The sequence below is a fragment of the Ictalurus furcatus genome, chromosome 12, assembly GCF_023375685.1.
Source record: "Ictalurus furcatus strain D&B chromosome 12, Billie_1.0, whole genome shotgun sequence".
Classification (NCBI taxonomy): domain Eukaryota; kingdom Metazoa; phylum Chordata; class Actinopteri; order Siluriformes; family Ictaluridae; genus Ictalurus; species Ictalurus furcatus.
The window spans coordinates 10,202,199-10,221,165 of record NC_071266.1 but is presented as its reverse complement, the minus strand read 5'-3'; the positions used below and the strand labels follow the sequence as shown (position 1 = coordinate 10,221,165).

The 18,967-nt window shown below is 38.2% G+C and overlaps 2 protein-coding genes across 5 annotated transcripts in view; both read left to right on the top strand.

The window, feature by feature from the left end:
• Window positions 1-8,364, top strand: part of gpr155b (G protein-coupled receptor 155b) — a 14,414-nt gene extending 6,050 nt beyond the window's left edge. For 2 of the 4 annotated variants that reach the window (XM_053638631.1, XM_053638629.1), the window contains 9 exons: window positions 35-119; window positions 383-473; window positions 1,054-1,264; window positions 1,627-1,692; window positions 3,039-3,142; window positions 4,332-4,427; window positions 4,555-4,619; window positions 4,735-4,872; window positions 5,196-8,364. In XM_053638631.1, coding sequence (XP_053494606.1) covers window positions 35-119; window positions 383-473; window positions 1,054-1,264; window positions 1,627-1,692; window positions 3,039-3,142; window positions 4,332-4,427; window positions 4,555-4,619; window positions 4,735-4,872; window positions 5,196-5,349 — 1,010 coding nt within the window. In that variant the 3' untranslated portion in view covers window positions 5,350-8,364. Of the gene's footprint in view, window positions 1-34; window positions 120-382; window positions 474-1,053; window positions 1,267-1,626; window positions 1,693-3,038; window positions 3,143-4,331; window positions 4,428-4,554; window positions 4,620-4,734; window positions 4,873-5,139 lie in introns of those variants that run through there. The other 2 variants (XM_053638630.1, XM_053638632.1) reach the window with 2 other exon arrangements.
• Window positions 8,365-9,674: 1,310 nt separating this feature from the next.
• Window positions 9,675-18,254, top strand: ola1 (Obg-like ATPase 1). The gene is made up of 11 exons (XM_053638639.1): window positions 9,675-9,783; window positions 10,397-10,497; window positions 13,367-13,510; window positions 13,611-13,738; window positions 14,259-14,434; window positions 14,695-14,775; window positions 15,166-15,263; window positions 16,095-16,235; window positions 17,209-17,305; window positions 17,487-17,609; window positions 17,821-18,254. Exons 2-11 carry the CDS (start codon window positions 10,397-10,399, stop codon window positions 17,920-17,922), a joined length of 1,191 nt encoding a protein of 396 aa, XP_053494614.1. The 5' UTR covers window positions 9,675-9,783; the 3' UTR covers window positions 17,923-18,254.
• The last annotated feature ends 713 nt before the right edge of the window (window positions 18,255-18,967 follow it).

The window sequence follows — 18,967 nt, the reverse complement described above, 5'->3', positions numbered from 1 at the left end:
TGTGTAGTTGTGTAGATCGTGTGCTGTGTTGTAGGTTTGTTAGCGTTCTCGCTCGCTCTGCTGAAGAAGAACGAACAGCTCAAAGTTCCACCCGTCATCTTCATCCTTCTCGGCTGGGGGTAAGAGAGAGTGTGTGTGTGTGTGTGTGTGTGTGTGCTGCACAAGTCTTCCTCACTATAATCCAATACACGTGCAAGTCGAGTTCCAGTTTGTGTTCTCCATAATGGAGGCAGAAATGGAAACTACGGTCTTCGTCGAGATCGACGGACGAACTCCTGTGTGTGTGTGTGTGATGCTGCCATAATGTAGAACACTTTACATGAATTTATATGAATTTAGATGAACTACATGCAGCCTGTGTGTGTGTGTGTGTGTATTACAGCCTGCCGTTTCTGATTGTGGCCTTGTTGCTTGCGGCTGGTGAGAGAGTGAGTGACACTGCTGACGCCACTTTCTTCTACGGCAAGGGGCAGGTATGTCATTGTGGTGCATTTTGACCTTTTGTTGGTTTTGTAAATCAATACTTAACTTACCTTAACACATCTTACAGTATTTTCACTTAAAAATAAAATGTTACTCCTCTGTCTATCACTTTGTCTGTTTTTTTTTCTCTTTCTCTTTTTCTCTCTGTCTATTTATCTTTCTGTTGCTCTTTCTGTCTCTCTGTCTTTGTATCTCTCCATTTCGATCTCTCTCTCTCTCTCTCTCTCTCTCTCTATATATATCTATATATATATATATATATATATATATATATATATATATATATATATATATATATATATATATATATATATATATAATATTAGTTCTCTCTGTCTGCATGTTACTTTGCTCTCTCTGTCATTCTCTTTTTCTCTACATCGTTCTCTCTCTGTCTCTCTCTCTCTCTGTCTGTCACACTCCCTCTCTCACAATGTCGCCCTCTCTCTCTCTCTTTCTCTACATCTTTCTCTCTCTCTCTGTCTGTCTTTCTCTATACATCTTTCTCTCTCTGTCTTTCTCTCTCCATGTCGCTGACTCTCTCTCTCTCTCCCTCTCCCTCCCTCTAAGATCATCAGCAGCGTGGTGGTTTCGAGCTGTAGCATCCTTCTTGGTGGAGTGTCTCTGATGGGCCTCAGTCATGGTTCTCAGGAGGAGCAGAATTACCAGGTCCTGGAGCAGAACTCGATGTCGGACACCACAGAGGACGTCAGAATCCCGGCTCGACCCAAGGATCGTGGTTCAGCCGAGTTCATGCCGTCACACAGCAGTACGAACAGAGGTGCATGTACATATTAAAGGAATACGTCCCCATTTTCAACCTAATCTCTATCCGCAACGTCTGTAATGTATTACCACAGGCAAGACAAAAAGTCATTTTGGTTATTTATGTGCGATCAGGTGGAAACTAATGGTGCATTAGTTCGTTTGAATCAGCTGTTTGGGTTCTCACCTGACTAAAGAACCACACAGAGAACACACCAGGGTTGTAGTTAAACACAATAAACACCACACATCTGGGAAAAAGCACCCTTGTCTGTGGTAATTGTACTTAAGCTATGAATGTGGTAGATAGATTTTAAAAAATGATTGTGTGTGTGTGTGTGTGTGTGTGTGTGTGTGTGTGTGTGTGTGTGTGTTCAGGTCAGGATGACCCCATGCCTGATACAAGAGCAGACCGTCTGAACGACACACCAGCACCACCAACAGGTAAGATTAATACATGTAGAGTGAGAGTTTAACATTATCTGTGTTGCTGTGTCACTGTTTACTACGGCTGCAACTAACAATTATTTTCATAATCAGTTACTTGGCCGATTATTTTTTCGATGAATCGATTAATGGGGGAGGGCCTTTCGGTACCATTTTTTTTTTTCATTTATTTAAAATAAAATCCACTGTGTTACATCCATTTGTGTTACAAATATAAACTTCAGACTAAAACTTTACACAACTGTTTGTCCAATTATATACAACAGAAAATCCATTACACACAGACACACTAGTATATATATTATTGATTTATTATTTATTAATTTATATAAGTTTATACATATTTTGTATAATAATCTAAAATTACTTTTTTTATGGATGCACAAAAAGCATTAAACTACGGTCATAAATTAATAATAAAAACTCCCTTTCACTGCAGCTTGTGGTTTCTGTTATTCACTGCCTTTAGGCATGTTGTGTTTACTTTTGATCATAGTGGTTTAATTAGATATTACAGATCTTACTTGCGCTCCCACTCTAGCACCTCATGCTGCATCGCGCGTGAGGAGCAAAACTCAGCCTCGTTACTAACACATCACTTCTGTCATAATAAAGAACAGAATTTACACTGATACAGCATATAATGACAAACTTAAATTAAACTAAACCTTTTAAGCAACTCGCGAGAGCATCACTGTCATGCTTCCGTGCTACACAAACTCCGCTTTCCAAAGTTAGATCTTCTCGGCGGTGTTTAATATAAAAAGCTCCCCTGCCTTAGCGGATTTGGAGTTCGCACACTTTCTTCCTCAGTCACGGGACGATTTCGCCTCTGTCTGATGGTGACTGGGGTCATGTTGGGAATAAAAGGTAACGTTGACAAACAGTAAACTGAAGAAAGTCATTGTCGGTGACTCTGGGTATTGGGCTAAAGCTAGCGGCTTCACAATACGCGTGTATGACGTCTAGGAAGCACCTTATACTTCCGGTTAGTAAAAAAAACCCCTCTAGTGTTCCATTTTAGATGATATTACCTTTCTAAAATTCACACACTAGACGGTAGAGTACGCAGTGCATAGCGAAATTGTGTAGTATGTATTTAGTATTTACTCCCGAAGTGTGTTTTCGGAACAGAAGTAACGTAATGAGTAAACGTACCCCGTGCAGCACACTGACCAACTAATCGATAATGAGATTTGTTGACGATGATTTTCATAATCTATTATTATCGATTTTATCGATTAGGTGTTGCAGCTCTACTGTTTACACACTCTGCTGTGTGTTACAGTGTGGAGTTGTGTGCAGTGTCATCATGTGTGTAGTAACTGTAGCCTCTCCTTCAGGTGTAGCACTGACTGAAGCATCCGAGTGCATGCGTGTACAGGAGGAGAGACAGGTGGCACGTCATGTGCTGCTCTGTCTTCTGCTCATTGTCAGCCTGCTCGCAGTGAGTTCTGGCTCACATACACACACACACACACACATATGTACATGCGCACACACACATATATACATGCGCACACACACATATATATTATATAATATACACACACAGCTTTTTTTATTTCAACAAACAAACCATTACAGTATTGTCAGCTTCTTATTCTCAGATAAGCTTGAGTCATTCTTTACTAATGTGTCTGAAATGTCTGAGTAATCTGAAGCAATAAGTTAGGAATAAAACACTTGGGGGTATGCGGTTATAGGAAAATCATCAATAGTGTTGATGCTGAGATACTGTTACTACCATGAAGTTGATTCATTGCCAATAAGAGCATTAGAGATTGACCGATATTTTCCCTGATTAGTTAAGCATTTTTCAATAATCAGATGTCGCTTTTGTAATATCAGATCCACCGATAAATGGAATTGCGCACAGCACTGCGTCTGTTTTTTTTGTTTTTTTTTTTGCCCCGGTTTTTTTTTTATTTGTTAGAATTATTTTTGTGCTTTATTTGTTTACCTGTTTGTTTACCTCATCGAAGCTTTTATTTAAAAAAAAAAAAAAAAGACACTTTAGTAACAGTGCATGTTATTTTTTTATTTTTTGTACTCTTTCAAACCCCTGTTTATTAGTGTATAAATAAGAGTTGTTTTGTTTTGTGTGCAAGGAGGAAATGAAATTGACAAAATTGTTATTAATAAAAACGGTTTGTTCAGTTAAGTGGTGCTATCATTGTGTCAAAAACAGAAGTAAAACAAATAAATAAATCTCGCTTCTGCATATCAGTTATCAGGCACATAAACATGGTGGTTTATTCCACTTATGCCACCACAGCAATTTGCCAAAGATTACAAATTTTCATTTATTAAAGAACCACGCTTCATACTTTTTATCTGTTTATCTGCAAATTAAGTCCGAAGACAGAATGTCATGACAAAAAAATTATTTGATTTTGGATAGTTGTCTTGTTGCAATTAATTGTAGGCACGGTATAGGCACATTTTTCCTCTTTTCATCGCGAACGCACGAGGTGTGGAAACTGTACAGGTTAGCAAGTCATTACATTATATGCAGTGTACATCGAAATATTGTTAACGATATATTTCTCACACTAAAAAAAAAAGTTGATTCTGATGAAAAGACTAGCTCGGTGCTCCAGTTCTGAGTCTGCTCTTTTTCTTCTCGAGTGTAGAACCTGTCCAGCTGCCTCTGGTGGCTTTTGAACAGCGATCCTGGACGGCTTTACCTTGAGCTGCAGTTCTTCTGTGCCGTGTCCAATTATGGACAGGTATGGAAACACACACATGCATGCACACACACACACACACACACACACACACACATTCCACAGAACTTTAAGTATAAGTATCGCTTCATTTGATACATTAGTAGTAATTACTAAACTTCTTTTGCAGGGTTTAATATCTTTCGGGATGTTCGGGCTGGATGAACATCTTATAATTTTACCGTTTAAAAAGAGGTGGGTGGTGAAAAAGTTACCACAACACAAACCATATAGCAACACAAACCATAGTAATGTAATAAGGAGTTCTGCTTTATGTGGATTGTGCATGATTGTGTGTGTGTGTGTGTAGGCTGGCAGCACTGTTGGGTGGAGCGCAGGAAGCTAGTAGAGCTCCATCCACCGTTCCTGAAGAGATACGGCTGACTTGCACGCAGTTCGTCCGCTACCATAAAAATCAGTGTGTGCAGGACATTGTACACAAGCGAAGGTTTGTGAGAAAATATTCAAAACAAAGTTCCTTTAAGAGATTTAATCTCATCTTCGCCACTTCCTTCGTGGTTCGGTTCTTTAACTTCTGGGTCTCGTGGCATCTTTCATCCTCACAGAAATGCATTATTGCCTTTATTAAGCATGCTCATTTCTATCGTCATGAACGATAATGCATTTCTTTTTCTCTCACCCTGTGCATGGACTTTGTAACACATCTGTCCTTCCATCTTTTCTCTCCCATTTCCTCTTTTTCTCCCTCTCTCAGTGGATCAGCCGATTCTCTCTCGGGATCTGTGGGTGAATCCTTGCTTTGATTGACAGGTGTGCTGCTGGTTGCTTCCTGGGCACTGAGCTTGTTGATTGGCTACCTCGTGTAGGTGTGGTCAGAGACAGAATCACCACCTTTTTGTGTGGGGTTCAGCTGCAGGAGGGCGGAGTCACTGAACAAGTCACGCGTCAGATTCGGTTTCTGTGACGATGGGGCAATCGTATCGTTTCTCAGAAGAGGCAACCAGGACGTCACCACACGCATCGTAACATTCGTATTCGTTTCTTCTTCCAACAGAAATTGCATTCTATTGCATGGTGTGCCAAAGGTAAAGGAGAATCCACGTTTCTTTTATTAATACTAATAATCCTTCCAGGATGTTTTTTCCAGCAGTGTTTTGGTATTGCCATTGTGCAAAGTTAGCATGAAAATAGATTAGAGTTCAATAAATTTCCTTTACAAGAGTTCACGTTAAGGTCAAGGCAAACGTCCTGCAATTTCACAATGTGTGGCAGAAATTGATGATGAACATGTAATATATGTATAATCATGTTTACAAGATGAGTGGCTGACCATATAGACTCATGTGAGGGTTGTGATATCAAGTCTGAATCTGTACTGGAATCTGAGCTTTCCAAACTTAACGTCATGCATATAGCACAAAATTCATGCAAAAGACAACCGCAATTCCGAAAAAGTTGGGACATTATGGAAAATGCAGGAAAAAAAAGTCATTTGAAAATTCAGTTCACACTGTACTATATTGAAAACACATTTTTGATGTTTTTCTTTGTGAATTTAATTTATTTTTGAAAATATACACTCATTTCAAATCTGATGACTGCAGCACACTGCAAAGTTGGGACAGTCGACTGTTTACCACTGTGTAACATCACCTTTTCTTTAAATAACACTTATTAAGTGTTTTGGACTGAAGACACCAGTTTGTTACGTTTAGCAAGCAGAATTTTCCCCCATTCAACCATTATACATTTCTTCAGCTGCGCAACTGTACAGGGCCTTCATTGCCTTATTTTGCGCTTCATAATGCGCAACACATTCTCAATCAGAGACAGGACAGGACAGGACTGCAGGCAGGCCATGCTAGCACCCGCACTTTCTGCTTACACAACCATGTGCTTGTAATCTGGGCAGAATGTGGTTTGGCGTTGTCCTGCTCTGGATGGCAGCATATGTTACTCCAAAACGTGTACATATCTTTCTGCATTAATGATGCCCTCACAGATGTGCAAGTTACCCATGCCATGGACACTGACACACACTATACCATGACAGATGCTGGCTTTTGGACCTGATGCTGATAACAGCTTGGATGGTCCATTTCCTCTTTGGCCCGGAGAACACGACAGCCGTTTTGTCCAAAAACTATTTGAAATGTCACTCGTCAGACCACAAAACACGATTCCACTGTGTAACTGTCCATCTCAGATGAGACCGAGCCCAGAGGAGTCAGCGACAGATGTGTGTCTTCTGCTTTGCATAGTAAAGCCTTAACTTGCATCTGTGGATGCAGCGGCGAATGGTGTTGACTGACAAAGGTTTACCAAAGTATTCCCGAGCCCATGTTAGGATATCCATTACAGATTCATGACTGTTTTTAAAACGGTGACATCTGTGGGATTTTCGGCCTTGCCCTTTACACACGAAATTTGACCAGATTCCTTGAATCTTTTGATTATATTGTGCTCTGTAGAAGGTGAAATGCCCAAATTTATCTTTGGGAAATGTTGTTCTCAAAGTGTTGGAATATTCGCTGACACATATGTCGGGAGATTGGCGAGCCTCGACCCATCTTTACTCTTGAAGGACTAGGCCTTTTTTGGAGGCTCCTTATATACTATGATTAGACGATTGCCTCACCTATTTCACTTCACCTTCTTATTTCAACTTGTCACATCGCTATTAGTCCTAAATTGCCCTGTCCCAACTTTTTTGGAATGTGTTGCATGGATCAATTTCAAAATAAACGTTTACCTTCAAACAGCTATGCAGTTGATTAGGTAAAACATCAAATTCCTTGTCTTTATACGTTTTTTGTTTAAATACAAGTCAAAGTACATTTACAAAATCACTTCTCTGTTTTTATTAGCATTTTCCATACTGTCCCAGCATTTTGGGAATTGGGGTTGTATGATCTCATGTGCACAATTTTACTTTGAAGAACCTGCAGGTATGTGACATTATCAGACAAATGTCTGATACGGTGCTTTCTTACTGATTAAATGTTGCATTTGATCTTAGATTTTTTTGGTGATTTCCTGTGAGTGTATATTACAAGTATACAATAGACGTGTAGTACAGTACTGTTCAAAAGTTTTAGGCACATGCAAAGATGCCTTTGACATAATGAAATTAAATGTTTCTATATTTTAAAAAAATACTGCAAAGAGCAGTAAACAGTAGTAAATGAAACAAAGTCAATATTTGGTGTGAGAAAAAAATGAAAAATAGTAGTCTCTGGTACAGTGTGTGCAGTTTTATAAGAAAATGAGCTGTAAGTTTTATTGAGCATCTTGTAGAACCAGACACAGTTCTTCTGGAGAATTTGACTTTTGCACTTGCTTCTTATTTTTGCAGCAAAACGCAGCAGCCTTCATTGTGTTTTTTGTCTGAATAGTGTTCCCTTATGTAATATACTTCTTTCTTTACTGACATACAAACATTTTTCTGTAACATTTAATTTTGTGCTGGGAAACTAATGTTTGGGAATCTAAAATGTTTTTCGTATTGATTCGATAATGTAGAAGTCATTAAATAAATAAATAAATAAATAAATAAATAAATAGGTTGCCTAAAACTTTTGCACAATGCTGTATGTTTGTTCACTTAAATGAGGAAGTATGCAATTTGAATTGCATTGTAATCATGAGGTACGTTTTAAAAATTTTTATTTCCTCTCATCAGGGTTGTTTTTCCTCTGTGTGTTGAAAAGTGACTGATCTGTTCATAAAATGGCTGCTGCCCTACTGTCCAACTTTTACTTGCCTGATTTTGCACGCGTTCAGTGCTATAGAAACTGTTGTTCGTGAACATTTAAGCAATTGTATAATTTTGTGATATAAATATGCACCCAGGATTGTATAATATTGTGTGAACTGGACTGAAGATAAAAGCCTCTTCCAGAATCTGTGAACATTTTTTTTTTTGTTCACGTATAACCAGGTGTTTCTTAAATTATGCAATAAATGTGCCACATTACAATGTGCTTGTTTTATTCAATTAAACGCAGGCATTGATTAAAAACACACACAGGTAATTTCTTGTACAGTATATTTTCCAGGATAGGCTCAGGATCCACCATGTCCCTGACCACTTACTGAACAAGGATGAATGAATGATTTACAGTAATCTGCAATCATATCACTGTACATTTAGAATATTTAGAAAATTTTTGTCTTGCATGCCTGTTTTATGCCTTCTACATCAATGTGTCAGTAGAACAGATGAAAATTGGACCTCCAGCAATTTTTAAGAAAAAATGAATAAAATAAAACCTTTTGTATTAAGTAACACACCATAATAAGTAATAAACTATGTTTCTGATGAAAACAATAAGAGAAACCATTTATCATTGTTCTAACAAAAATACTTTCCATTTTAACCATCTTTATAAATAATTTGATTTTCTTGACCGTACTAGGATGTTTTAAATAAGTGCAAACCTATGTATTATTATTATTATTATTATTATTATTATTATTATTATGTTTCATTTGCTGTCAGACCTCATGAACTGTTGTCACTGTTAACCATGTCCTGTTTCCCAAGGGTTTACATATCAGGAAGCACACATGAGAAAAACAGTAACACAAATGTTTGGCGACCTGCACAAATCAGGTAATGGGTATTATAATAATACACATAAGCAGTTAAAATGATGCTTTACACACAATAAGATCCTTCTATAAGTGTCTCTAACCTTGTTAAACATTACAGGAAAAGAATTAGTGCTGTTATTGTCCCACAGTACAGGCACCTCAGTACTGTGTATTTATGGTAAGGGTGCCAATAATTTTGAAACCAGTGCTTTGTGGAAATACTTGCACTATTTAAAAAATATTTTTGTGTTTAAACGAAAGTATACAACGTCCCCGTGTGTTTAAGCTCATTTATACGATGTATTTATAACATTCTTTTAATAATGGTAATATTCGCACTGCTTCCCATGAAGGGTGCCAATACTTCTGGATGGGACTTGAAGGGATTTTGCATCAAAATACCCGATGCGAATTGTTAGGTCGATTCCCACGTAGCTCTAATGACTCTGTAGATTTTTTTTTTATACATACAGACAAATAATCGCATTTAACACCACTCAAGATAATCTGGAAATGTTTAGAGTTTAGAAACGACAAAACAATTTGAATTAACGGAAGCTCGTGTGTCCATGGAGGAAGTTTTCTCATTGAAAATCCACCTAGCGACAAAAACGTCATGACGCACTTCTTAGCGTCGCAACGTCGTGACCGCGGCGTCACCCCAGATTCTGACCAATGAAAGAGTTTACCGTTTTACACTTCCGGATTTCTTTTCGTGCCGTCGCTCGGAGTGTGCAAAGCGCGTGAGCTGTCCAACACACTGAAATTCCTCCTTCATAACCAGACATAGCCTTAATTCAAGGTGATACAAACATGAACATTGTTAAACCCATGTTTTTGCGTTAGTACGCATGTTTCGTTTTTGGAACGTGCACGCTATTTTTGTGCTATAGTGCCAAGAGTGGCTAGGAAGCTAACATGCTAACTGTAAAGAAATGAATGGAGCTAGCTGGAGGTATCGACTCGAGTGCTGTTATATGGAGATAGCTGGCTGTGACAGAGAGAGATCCTCCTTCTGAGGAAGTGTTGGCAATGATATTAGAGCTAATTATTTGTGTTCCTAATGAAATATGGGTTATATTTAGCTTGGCAGGCCAGCCTGGTCATCTTACACCTCCCCATCACCCCCTCTTAACTGAGCTGTGGAGGCTATTTTGGGCATCAGCCCTCACTGTGCAGAAATGACAAGCAGACTAGAAAGAAAGTATCACTCTTAGCTAACATTTGACAATGTAAATATTTATTGTGAATTATTATAGATTCATGAAGGGAAGAGTGCTGATATATTTCAGTCATGGCTCCCAAAAAGGTGTGCTCATCATGTGAAGAGAAATCAGATGTCTTTGTGTATCCCTAATGGTTATCCCTAATGAAGGTGTGTGAATTTTTCATTTTTTATTTTTATTTTTTTGCAGATGCCTCCGAAGAAGGGAGGAGATGGGCCAAAGCCTCCGCCTCTCATCGGACGATTCGGGACCTCGCTCAAAATTGGGATTGTTGGATTACCGAACGTGGGGTGTGTTTCATTTCTCCATATTTCATTCATGTAGTGACTGAAATGCCAGCCCATGTGTCTGTGTTTTGTTTTTGATTTTAGGAGGAGATTTCTGATTCCTGTCTATATTTTTGCGTGTCTTCACAGCTCAGAAATGTCTCGTGTAGTCACTAATTTAATATCTAACTTTTGAGGTCATGTCATACGGCCACAGTGGGCAAAGTTGTAGTTACTGTTTACCTTCTTCAATTAACTTCAATTAACTGAAAAAAAAAAAATCCTTGTTTTGTCCTTGCATTAGATTGGCTGTTGGTGTGGCTGATTCTGAATTATTCTTTATCATTAGAGTTACTGTTTAAAAAACAAAACAAAAGTTATCTCAAAAATATACATATCATAATTATCGACACCCCTAAAGGTATATTAGTTTGTAGACTTGACTGTATTGCATTGGCGTTGACTCCTTAGTTTTGAACGCCTGGAATGAGTTCCTCGACACCTTCGCTACGAATCCTGAATTCAGGACGCCCACTCGATGAATTGACACCTAACATTAACACCAAATATTAAAAAGATAATCGATTCAAATAATGAAGCTAACTGAGCAGAGGTTCTCAACCTTTTGTAACTAAAGCCCGCCTAAGCCTCCCCTATCATGTGGCACGTGCCCCCCCAATATTGGAGGAGACTAAGTATAATGATTATCTATTATCTGTCTCTCTCTCTCTCTCTCTCTCTCTCTCTATATATATATATATATATATAATATATATATATATAAAAACTTAATCTATAATCTGTTTTGATGGATAGATAGACAGATTTCTTTTTGCTTTTGTGTTTTTGTACTTTTTTAAAAATTACTTTTCAGAACTTTTCATTATGATTTTTTTTTTACTTTTATAACTTTTATAAAACTATATAACGGACAGATATGGAACATGAATTATCAAAAATGTGTCTGAACACTATAACTACTTTGAACTAGGCTGTAATAACGTGAACTATTTTACATGTAAAACATGTTGTATTCCGTTCATTTTGCGTTCTTAAAACATTCGCATATGAATGCTGTAAACTGGGACGAAGGGCGTCTCTCGTTATCCATGATATTGTTAAATCTCCGGCTCTCAGACTCTCACTGAACAGAGCAGACGCAGAGAGAGAGGTGAGAGTGCAGCGGGAAAGCAAGACCTCACCCTTGCAGGACAGTACTGGCCACATTTGGAAAGTCGCTAAGGTTTGTCCAAAAAAGTCACTAGATTTGTTGTTGGGCACTTTTTTTTGGCAAAAAAAGTCACTAAAGGGGTCTGAATAGTAGCTAAATTGGCAACAGTGCTCTGCACTGACAGCTAGATAAAGGCTAAGCTCCGCCTCTCCCCAGCAAAAAGAAAATACAGAGGGAGAGGGAACGTGGGGTTTTTCATTTATGCAAATTCTATTTGAAAAGCAATAAAATACACAGAGTCCCCAAATGACTCCCTGTCTGTTTTTTTTTTTTTCTTGAAAACAATTTGCGCCCCCCTTCCGATCTCTTCTCGCCCCCTTGGTTGAGAACCACTGCGTTAGAGGATGAGTCATGAAATTAGTTGGCATATATTTTTATTTATTTTTTTAGATTTCGTAGATTAGTTGTTTTGTCGCTAGTTATGTCACTACATGAAAGGATGTCGTCGAAACAATGACTTTTTAACAGCTTCTTTTTCACGTTTCCTGTAGCATGGCAACAAGACATTGTCAGAGAGTCGTCATGGTTCCCATCAGGATGTCATGGTTCGAGTTTTGCACGACGCTCGGAGCTTTGAATATCGGTGCATTGCTAGTCATTTATCGTTCTGAGCATCAGTTCAAGCGTTTGATTAGTGACCAGATCCGTAACAGTTTAATTAATTAAAACTTTTACCAATGAAGGGTGATATGGAGTGTTATCTGGTCTTAAAGTCAGATTTAGTTTAAGATTTTCAACTCATTTTGGTGTCTCTTTTTTCCCCCCCCTCCACTTATGCTGTCTGTAATCTGAAAATGAATCTGTTTTTGTCACATCTCACACATGCACCAGATAAAATGAGGTCACTCGCACAAGGCAGGGATCTGATTAGTGAGGATATGGCTTGTGTGGAGGGATCTGAAACTTGAGGCTGACAGTACAATGGATAATTTTTTTAAGCACATCATTAGCTTTACAAGATAACGGCGAACAAGGCGTCAGTAAAAACTAGTTCATCCGCTAATGAGATTATTATTTTTCCCTCTCTGGTCTGAAATTACATCTAAAGTAGCATTTATGTGTCGGCCTGTCACGATAATTACGTTATCGACTTATCGTATGATATATGGACGTGATCTGATCATTTTTGAAACTGAACAATGAATGTACACTGGTAAACTGAAGCTCTTTACTAGCGGAATTAACTCACCCGAATGCCTCTTAAACACACATGAGATTAATCAAACATAAACACAGCATAAACCTAATATTACAACTCGTTTCTGCACAAAATGACGCGAACGCACAAGTGAAGTTGAACTTAAGTAAGGCGCTAGATAGAACGGGTCACGTTGTGAAAACGATCTAAAATCTGGACAATGAATAAATAAAGCATAAAGAATTCACAATATTGTATTACAATGTCTGAATGTTCTTAAGAATTAAAAGTTCATTGCACTTCGAAAAGGTGTACTTGCAATATTATGCTATTATATTATCATTATTATTATCAGTGGCATAAAATGGTCTTAAAATGACAATAATATTGTTTATCGCAATTATTTCTGAGACAATACATCGTCTACCAAAAGTAGTTATCGTGACCGGCCTACTTATTAGGTCTCTGGTGGATGTCTGCTGACATGCCATTAACTCAGTGCTTTGCATCGATGTCGTTTTCAGTAAATCAACCTTCTTCAACGTGCTGACGAAGAGTCAGGCGGCGGCGGAGAATTTCCCCTTCTGCACCATTGACCCGAACGAGAGCCGCGTGCCTATTCCAGATGAGCGCTTCGACTACTTGTGCCAGTATCACAAGCCTGCCAGGTATCTACACGTAAAACAGATGCAGCTGGGAAACTGGTGGAACATGTCACGAGTCATTTTGTGTGTGTGTGTGTGTGTGTGTGTGTGTGCGCGCGTGCAGTAAGGTCCCAGCCTTTCTGAATGTAGTGGACATCGCCGGGCTGGTGAAGGGAGCTCATGCCGGACAGGGTTTGGGAAACGCCTTCCTCTCGCACATCAGTGCCTGTGACTCGATCTTTCACATGACACGTGAGTGCGCCTAACTAAAGGCATATAAACGTTAGACGTGTTTAACTAAAGGCGTATAAACGTTAGACGTGTTTAACTAAAGGCATATAAACGTTAGACGTGTTTAACTAAAGGCGTATAAATGTTAGACGTGTTTAACTAAAGGCGTATAAACGTTAGATGTGTTTAACTAAAGGCGTATAAACGGCAGACGTGTTTAATTAAAGACGTATAAATGCTAGACATGTGCTGATAATGTTAACCATAAAATGGGGGAAAAGTGTGTAGTTGTTCTTTAATAAATAAATAATATCAATCATTGGCAAATTCCAGGAATAAAACACTTCAGGACGTGCTCTTAGGAAATGTGGGTGTGGTAACTCCGCTTTATCAAACCACCCCGTCGTTGATTATTTTGCTCTAACGGAACATACCGGTTTTATTCCTTACTTTAATAAGTAAGGAAGCCAACAATTGGGGTCATGCATAAAATATCTTTAATTCTACAGCCCTATCATAATGTGTGTGTGTGAATGTGCAGGAGCCTTTGAGGATGAAGATATCATCCACGTGGAGGGCTGCGTAGACCCGGTGCGGGACATCGAGATCATACATGAAGAGCTCAGGATGAAGGACGAGGAGATGATCGGGCCAATCATAGACAAGCTGGAGAAAACTGCCGTGAGGGGCGGAGACAAGAAACTCAAACCTGAATACGTGAGTGAACCGCCCTTTACCTGCACGCGCACACACACACACACACGCGTATATGTAAACACACTCGGAAGCACGCGTAGGATACTAACTTTTTTTTGGGATTTACTGGATTTTCATGAATACCACATTTCTTGATTTACAAATAAACCCTTTCGTATCCAGCTTGACAAATGAGGCCCAATGAATGAATCCTATTAATCCTGTTACGACCTATAAATATTTTCTTGTCCTTTCTTTCTTTTTCTTTTTTTTCTTAACAGGATATTATGTGTAAAATCAAGTCGTGGGTGATCGATGAAAAGAAACACGTTCGATACTACCACGAATGGAATGACAAAGAGGTGACATTATTTTACACCTTTTCTACAAACTGAAATAGAGTTTAGTATAATTGATGGATGAAAAATTTGTGTGCGCAAAATCCTACACACACACAAAGTCCAGTTTATTCAAGTGTTAAAAACCAACCAATTAAACAACAGGTACAAATTACATGACATCCAGTTAAAGCATGTATGAGGAGCTTGTGCTTTTCAAGGATCTGTGATGTTACCGATCTTATACTCTGGGTCCAGTGTTTTTTACACATCCATTTTGGTGTAAAGGCTTTTTAAGGCAACCAGATTTATGATGCGCTTAAGATGGGCTCAAGATGATCTATGCTGAGAGAGATAATCAACCAGTCACTGATCCTGTTACTGTTTTAATCTTCAACCTTTTCATCTCCGTAGATTGAGGTGCTGAATAAATATCTCTTCCTGACATCCAAGCCTATGATTTATCTGGTGAATCTCTCTGAGAAAGATTACATCAGGAAAAAGAACAAATGGTGAGTCGTGGAACCCTGGCAACTATTACAAAAGGTACAAACATTCACTGATGCTCAAGAAGGCAACACACATTAAATTAAGAGCCAGGGCGGTGTAAACTTTTGAACAGTGTAAATTATTATTTTGTTTTAAATTTTTTTTTTTCCATTTAGTACTGCGCTTCAGAAGCTACATAAGATATTTACATGTTTTCCAGAAGACAAAATAATAACAATTAACACCGATCATCCTGTTCAAAAGTTTACACCCCCCTGGTTCTTAATGTATCGTGTTGGCTTCTTGAGCATCAGTGAATATTTGCACCTTATGTAATAGTTGTGTACGAGTCCCTCAGTTGTCCTCAGTATGAAACGATGGATCTCAGCATCATGTAGCCACTGTTGGAAAGGGGTCAAATATGCAGAAGATGCTGGAAAAGTAAAGAATGTGCAGGACCTGGAGGATTTTTCTGAAGAACAGTGGGCAGTTTAACTGCTCAGGACAAACAAGGGACTCATGAACAACTATCACAAAACATAAACACAGTTGTTGGTCATCCAGGTAACGACTCACAATATTAAGAATCAAGCGTGTGTAAACTTTTGAACTGGGTAATTTGTGTAAATTCAGTTAGTATTGTGTCTTTATATATGTAAACATCTGTTATGTGAAATAGTTTATTCATGGCAGCACCAAATAAAATAAATCAAAATGCAATTTTTATGATCTCTCTTATGTTATTAACATTTTTGCAGATTCTGCAAAGTGTATGTAAGCTTATGACCTCGGCTGTATGTAACGCTAGATCAGTAATTGTGTATTTATTATTAGTATGACGTCCTTCCCTGCAGGCTGGTGAAGATCAAGGAGTGGGTAGACTCTCACGACCCGGGTGCTCTCGTGATCCCCTTCAGCGGAGGTTTCGAGAACAAATACCTTGACATGGGCGATGAGGAGAAACAAAAGTTCTGTGAGGAACATAAAACCCAGAGGTCAGCTTGGTCAGCTCACACGTTCATTTTCACACCACTTTTTGTCATTTCTACCAATAGCATTTGTTTTCTTTCACTGAGAAGGTTTCGTAAGGGTGTCCTGGTCAGTGGCGACATTTTTAATTATATCGTATTTGCATAATAACAATTGAGTTCTGAAGTAGTACAAGTATGTATATCAAGGGTTTTCAATGACCTAAAGAAGATTTAGCATAATAATTATAGCTGTTATAAAAGTGAATAATAAACAGCATTAAGAGAAGGCTACATGTTTGTAAATCACAATTACATATTTTTTTTAACCAAGTGAAACGACTCCTCAGCCTTTTCCTACAGGAAGTCAGAAAACAAACTTTATTTATTGAATTAATTTATTAATTTATTTATAACAACAGAATAAAATTTCAGAAAGTCATTTGGTCACGCATCCGATCAGCTATATAAATGTGCATGATAATACTCAGGCTTTACTGGAGCCATAGAGCTTCTTGTTCCTGAACATTTCACCAAGCCTAATCATTTTTGAGTTTGGCTTAAACCCATTCAGTTTAAGTGACCAGGCAAATAAGCCTATAACTAAAAGAACACAGTGTAAATATAATGCGTACAGAAAGCTGCCTATAGGAGAAAAGCGGGAAAATCAATCACAAACATTGGGTATAGCCAGTACAACAATTTGGAATTGAATTACTTCAAGACTTATCTGGTCCATTACTTTTGATTGCCTAAAAATTGGGTGGTCTCATGTTTTATGTTGTTTAACACATGTAGATGTAAATACCAGGGAGTGAGAGCTGAAATCTTAAACTCTCTTCTCATGTCCATATTTTGATCTCAAGTGAATTGGCCTCGTGTTCCAATAGTTTCAGAGGGGACTGTATGCCACACCAGAAAAAAAAAACAAAAAGGTTTATCATTTACAAATGGGCACATGTAGTTGCTAATTGTAAATGTGTTCGTGTTCATGCTTTAGTGTGTTGACCAAGATCATAAAGAGCGGCTATGCAGCATTGCAGCTGGAGTATTTCTTTACTGCAGGACCTGATGAAGTACGCGCATGGACCATCAGGGTAACTACACACACACATCCACAATATTTTGATTTAAATAGACTCATTTAATGCATGTGGAGCCATTTGTGTTCTGTTTGTTGTCCACAGGTGTTGGGTTTATCAAGTTTATCATCTTAGCTATTATTGTGCAACCCTACATGATGCTATATTTGCTTGATTTCTCAATCCTAACTTGCAGAAAGGCACCAAGGCACCACAGGCGGCTGGGAAGATCCACACGGACTTTGAGAAAGGCTTCATCATGGCTGAAGTCATGAAGTTTTCGGATTTTAAAGAGGAGGGCACCGAGTCTGCTGTTAAGGTAAGACCACGGCTTTATCTTTGGCTTACAACCAATCATCGCCTCTTGTAGCTGTCACGATCCGAAAGATGTACAGAGGATAGAAAAGCAAATGTTGGCCAAACACATTATTATGGGAGAATATAAATGATCTTACTTTGTCCACTTCATTGTATAGGGCATGCAGACTTTTAAAAGTTTTGTTTTAATGTCATCTCTGATTTCTGGACAGGCTGCAGGAAAGTACAGACAACAGGGAAGGAACTATGTGGTGGAGGATGGTGACATCATTTTCTTCAAATTCAACACACCCAATCAGCCGAAGAAGAAATGATGTCATTTTTAAGCCTGTCTCAGATTGGCTGGACTGTACCATGTGGAATGGGGGAGGGGTGGTGAATTAAGCTGCAGATGTGAGGAATTACCCATGAGGTTCATTCACTTTTGGCTTTGGAACATTCAGTTCATCCATCCACACACACACTATCTGTTTCTGTGTGTGGGGGGGGGGGAGTTGTTTTTTTTTTGTGTGGCATTTGTTATTCAAGCCTCATATCTAATATCTGCGGTTTATTTTATGTCTTCACAATTAAATGCTGCATGTCACACAGCAGAAACAGACACCCAAAGCTAATAAACAACTTCTCCAGAAAAGATCTGTGAGACTTAATTTATTTATTATGTTTATGTGCATTTTGGTAGAGAAAAGGGGAGAATATTTGTAGCTAAAATAGTCAAAATACCGGATCATATCAGATTTTAGTTATTTGATGTCTGAGACATCGTTAGTAAAATGTATTATAATAAAAATGGTGTTGCGTGGTGATGAAAGTCGAACATCGCTATGGAAATGAAACATGGTGATGTCACATACTTGCGATACAAAACCAGTGGATGGAGGTGAGGTCATTTCTTTTTTTAGAAACTATCCCCTGAAACAGCCATTAATATTTCATTTCACAATTAAATTATATTCCCAAATCTGGAAATATAATGTACTTAATTAAATCCAGGACACAAACGCAGGATAAAGTGAATAAAGAGCATAAGGTAAAAGGCATGAGGCACTTTCCTATAACTAAAGGAAGAAAATAAGCAAGAAGATTATTTGTACAATCTCACTGATGATGAGAAAAGGCATTGAGTAATGAGTGACATTTAAGCTTAAAAATATATTTAATTTTAACAGTTTCATTGGGTCATTTTCATGCATTTCTGATAAACAGCTTGCTATTAAGCAGTTCATTTTAAAACTTGACCACCCTGTGAATCAACTCAACTCAGTTTCTGGGCCTTTGGTATTCTTATGGGGTGCCTTTAACTTAATTCATGAGTCAAAATACTTTTTTTATAAAGCAATATTCTTAGAATGATTTTTG